The sequence below is a fragment of the Frankliniella occidentalis genome, unplaced genomic scaffold (genome assembly GCF_000697945.3).
Source record: "Frankliniella occidentalis isolate FOCC.00 unplaced genomic scaffold, Focc_3.1 Scaffold127, whole genome shotgun sequence".
NCBI classification, from domain to species: Eukaryota; Metazoa; Arthropoda; class Insecta; order Thysanoptera; family Thripidae; genus Frankliniella; species Frankliniella occidentalis.
The window spans coordinates 129,815-134,574 of record NW_026267254.1 but is presented as its reverse complement, the minus strand read 5'-3'; the positions used below and the strand labels follow the sequence as shown (position 1 = coordinate 134,574).

Sequence of the window (4,760 nt, the reverse complement as noted above, 5' to 3'; positions counted from 1 at the left end):
CCCCCTGCCCATTTAGTCAAGATAATTTTGCTTCTTTGTTAAGCAAGAGCATTTTGATATCCAATGCATTGAGATGACAAGCTTATCATTTCTCCATCGTTCTTAAGGAAATTCTTAGCCAATTCTAACGTTAACGCCTTTGTTAAGGCATTAACTTGTTCAACGTGGCTGTGCATTTAGAGGGACAGGGGAGATATCAAAGCTGACCACGCGCGTCGCACTAAACGCATTCAATCTCTCCGTTCGCGATACATTGTAATGCGGCGTCTAACGCGGAGTGTAAGAATATTTACAGAAATATACAATTTTAGTGCAGAGTCTAAGGCATTGTCCCAAGTGAATCCAATGGATTTGCCATAGAACGGTTTCGCCCGGACGCTGAACATGATTCATGAACTTTCAGCACCCTCATATGAACGATGACGAAGTTGCCAGACGGACAGCTGCACCTGTCTGCACGCATCATCACTGCACGGTGCACACCCCACCGAGAGCTGCTGCTCCCGTCGGCACCTGGCGACGCCGCACACCCCACCCGGCGTCACCGGCGCGCCGCCGCGGTGGCTGCCCTCCGGGCGACACTTCACATCGACGCACTCGCGACACTAAATCCTCCCCGGGGCGTTGGAGTTGGGTTCTTCGCTGCGGCGTTAATCCAGAGGGGGTCGTTCGGCGCACACACAACTTACCACTAGCACTCGCATGGTCTGCCCTTCCTGCCTGCTGTGGCAGGCACTACTGCGGGCTGCAGCCCCGACGTACCCTTTTTATACAATGAGACGCGAGGACAACACACACACACACACACACACACCCGCGCGGGGTTTGGCATCCCCGCTTTGCTGTACAGAGAGACATTATGCAACTCCAGGCCATGCCTACGGCGATAAGGGCCTCAGGTGCCCTCTCCCCTCCCGGCGCGGCCCTGGCGGGACCCTCTGCTTGCCCCGCGGCCGCGGGGTCCCCCCATGGGTCCCCCCGTGGTCCCCCCATGGCCCCCTCGTGGTCCTCGCTATTGGCCCAGGTGGTGTGCGTGCAGAGCCTCGCTAACCTACCACCCCCTTCCCCCCGATCTCTGTCTCCAGAGGACGCGGCGCGCCGTTGCCGCTCTCGGCATGCAGATTGGACAAAAGCCGAGAGGGGGAGGCATTGTGGGCCCCGCCGGGCGCCTGCATGTACCCCTCCCGGGTGCCCCCTCGGGCGCCCCCCATACGCGGAGGGGGAAGACGACACTGTCGCGGGGGGCGGCGCCTGACCCGCGCGGGGACAGCGCCGCAGGGCCCGGTGGCGTGGGCGTGCAGCAAGGGGAAGCAGAGGCCGGCAGAGGCTGTGCCGCTTGGTGGTGACCGGTGACCGCGCCGGGGCCGCCCGAATAAGGTCGGGGCGGAGAAGAAAAAGTGTCAGGCGAGGCGCGCGTCGTTAGTCGAGTTGTTTGAACTCGGCGCCGCCGCGCCTCTCTCCGAACAGGGGCGGGAAATGGGCTCGGGGTGACGCGACAAGCAGCTTTGCGGTGCTCGGAGCAGCGGCGCTCGCCTTTCCGGAGCGATATGTTGTGATGCTGCTCTGGTCTTGTCCCCAGCGCGTGGTGGAAGTATTTTGAAACCCTGGTATGCCACTTCTGCTCACGTGGGAAATGGTTGTGCGGCCACCACCGGGAGCTCCTCTTCCCCCCTTCTCTTTCCCCGCGCCGAACAGTTTCTCTCCTTGCGCCGCGCCGTTAACGACTCGTCGATGCCGATGGCATTTCGTCGCGACGCGCGCTGACAGGAATAAAACTATCGCCAACCTTATCCGCAATCAAATTAGGGGGGTTTGCGCGACGCGTTGAGATGACTTGGCGCGATGCGGGTCCAGCAGGGAGGGAGCGCCTGCGTGTGACCGCCTCTGCTTCATTAGCGCGCGAGCAGCTCTGGCCCGGTGACCTGCCCGCCGCCGCCCAGTTCCTCGGTCGATAGCGCAGTCGATCACACTAGGGGGCGCCTCCTGTCCAGTCCATCGTGCCCAAGCAGGAGCAGGTGAGCTAGTGATTGGGGCTCGCGGGCCACTCTGGCCTGGTGTGAGACAGAGACGGGGCTAGCGCGGCGGGCGTGACATGGTAAAAACAAACCCTGGAATTCCCAGGAGTTTTCTTTATTTTCCAGGGGAGTTGGCAGAGTCCCAGGGGGTCGGGGTCGGGGTCGCCCTGGAAATGTGTAATTTCCCCAGGAGGGGATGCCCAGGGTTTTCCAGTAGATCCCCGGGGATTAATTGCTTGTTTCCCGGGCATTCACTGGGGTTCCAACTGGGAATCCCAAGACTCTTTTTTATCGTGGACGTCCCGCGCGTCGTCTGCTCTCTGAAACCCCTGCATTAGACACAGCGGCACTCGTACTCCCCCGTTGTGGGAGTAGGGGTGTGGGGGGAGTGGTCCCTATCGTACGTTAAAGTGGTTGTAAGGCGTCGGCGGATTTAAACAGCCCGCGTTTTATCCGCCGCACCCCGCCTCGTTAGCGGCCTGGGCCCCGCTCGGCGCCGCCAGCGCCGCCCACCCAATAGATCAGCAGAGCGCCCTGCCCGGGCTCTGCCCCGCCAGCCGGAGGACTTCGCGACGCCTATCGATGGGCCCGTGACGCGGCGTGCGTCGCGACGGCCATATATGAATATAGATACGCATCGGCGGGCGCGGCGCTTGTGTGAATGTGAATAAGCCGGCAGGCGAAATTCCACCGCCGCGCCGCATTTTAGATACAATCAGAAAGGGGGGGGGGGTCTGCGACGGACCAGGCAGAGCAGGCGTCACTGCACGCAGCGCTGCAGGCAACTGTGCGCTGCTGCAGAGATTCGGGGTCCCTCTCGGTAAAGCGAAGAGAGACTGGATCACATGGCTTCACGGCAAGAACGCTGTTAGGCGGACGAGTCGGCGACGGCGGTGAGGGTGGTTGGTTGGCAGGACTGCCCGTGCGCACCTGACGCCAACTGTACTTTGACGAAAGTCTTGCAGGGCCGCCGGCGCCGGCTATCCGCGCGCAGCGTGTCACTTAGGCGGTTCGCTCTGTCGAAAGCAACGGCCACACTGGCCGGTAAACGGGGACATCTCATTATACTTTTTCGCCCGCACTCTCCGCTCGGGTCGTCTCTGCAGCAGACTCGTCCCGAAGACTCGTTCAGATGGCGCTCTCGTGGCGCAACGCTCATGTAATGTAGCGCCGCTATACGGGGACGAAGCGTGCGTAAGGCGTGCGAATCCAATAGTTTCTACTTTTACCCATTCGTCGAATTGTTGAATAAAATACAGTCATTTAAATGATAAAAAATCTAGTTTTGCTCATAGGAAAAATCTTTAACTGGCCTTACGTGTGCACTACGGTGGCCCTAGAATATCCTTTGAGGCTGTAAAACTCAATAACCGCCTCCCTTTGTGTGAGCCGCAATACTGCATAATTTATTAGCTCGCGGTACACGCCCTGCCGATAGAGCGGTGCGAATGTTTGCACAGCTTGTTCATGAGCAATCGCGCTCTACGCACCGCTGCATTTGGCGGGTTTACACTTTCACCTGGGTGAAAAGAGGGGTGTTATTTATTTTCTTCAACTAAAGTCTAACAAGCAAACAATAATTGATGGTAAACGTTGCATTATTTACAATAACTACTACTTACACCTAAAACTTATTTTTGACAAAAGCTGCATGTACAGGTGTCCTTAAACGCACCCTCTTAAGTTTCGTACGTTTCATTAATAATTTTGAAGGTAAAGGGACACTCTGGCGCGCAGCCTCATGTGACACGCATTGTTTAATCTGTGACCTCGCACTAAGTGTAACAAGTACGGCACAGTCCGTTATGCAGGGGTGCAGCCAGCCATGACCATGTGTTCAGTTAGTTCAGTCAGTCGGTGAAGGACGACCCGAGCTCGGGCCGGGGTTCCATTACGTCACAGCGATGGACACCAAAGCAGGAAAAGGATTTCGGTGGAGCACGAATGGGTTTGGGGAAGAGGCTGTGGGAACGACCTTTTTGCCCAGACAGAAAGGGGAGGCGACCTGTCGCATAGGCGCATGCTTGTGTCCGTACACCATCATAACATGTACTGAAATAATGCACAGTTCGAGGTAAACATAATATTCACGCCTGCTGATTAAAAATGTGTCCCTTTCGTGGTTTGAGGGAACGAGTGTCCTCGAGTGTCCTCCAGAGGCGAGAGATTTCAGCTGCACTCACTTTTCTACTACACCCCTATTTGAATTCCTCGTTTTGGGAGACGTTTTTCCTCTTATCGGGGGCACGCAGGCACGCACGTATGCGTTTGTTCTCACCGTGCCCAAACGTTTAACCGCGCCTCTGGCCGTCAGCTGATAGATCACCGGTGCCGCGAGCCCACGTGGGCCAGGCCGCCACGCCACGCCACGCCTGGCCCGACCCCACCATGCGCCTAATGAATGTGGTGAGAATGATGTCGTGTAGACTGCACCGTGTCTTCCGCGTGGCGTAGATATGCCGGCGCGCAAGTATATGGGAATAAGGAGCTTACAACATTTTGTCTTTTTTTTTCTTGTCCCCAAACAACACATTGTGGGATCTGATCTTTTAAGCACGTTCTCAAGGCTACTCTCTACACATGTTATACTGCGGTCTTTTTAAAAATGCACCTTTGTTAAATCGTGCCCGTTCAACAAAACATAGTCCCCCAGTTCTTTCAAATGCAACACTTTTTGAAGATGTTTCAAAGTAAAGCGCAATACTATCTTCATAAGCAATGCGAGTGCCGAGCGCCTGCGAGGTA

The 4,760-nt window shown here is 56.7% G+C and overlaps 1 protein-coding gene across 1 annotated transcript in view; it reads right to left on the bottom strand.

The window, feature by feature from the left end:
* LOC113211232 (probable H/ACA ribonucleoprotein complex subunit 1) overlaps positions 1-734 on the bottom strand; it is a 13,829-nt gene extending 13,095 nt beyond the window's left edge. The window contains exon 1 of the mRNA XM_052270577.1: positions 690-734. Within this exon, the coding sequence (XP_052126537.1) occupies positions 690-704 (15 nt within the window). The 5' untranslated portion in view covers positions 705-734. The remainder of the gene's footprint in view (positions 1-689) is intronic.
* Between the last annotated feature and the right edge of the window lie 4,026 nt (positions 735-4,760).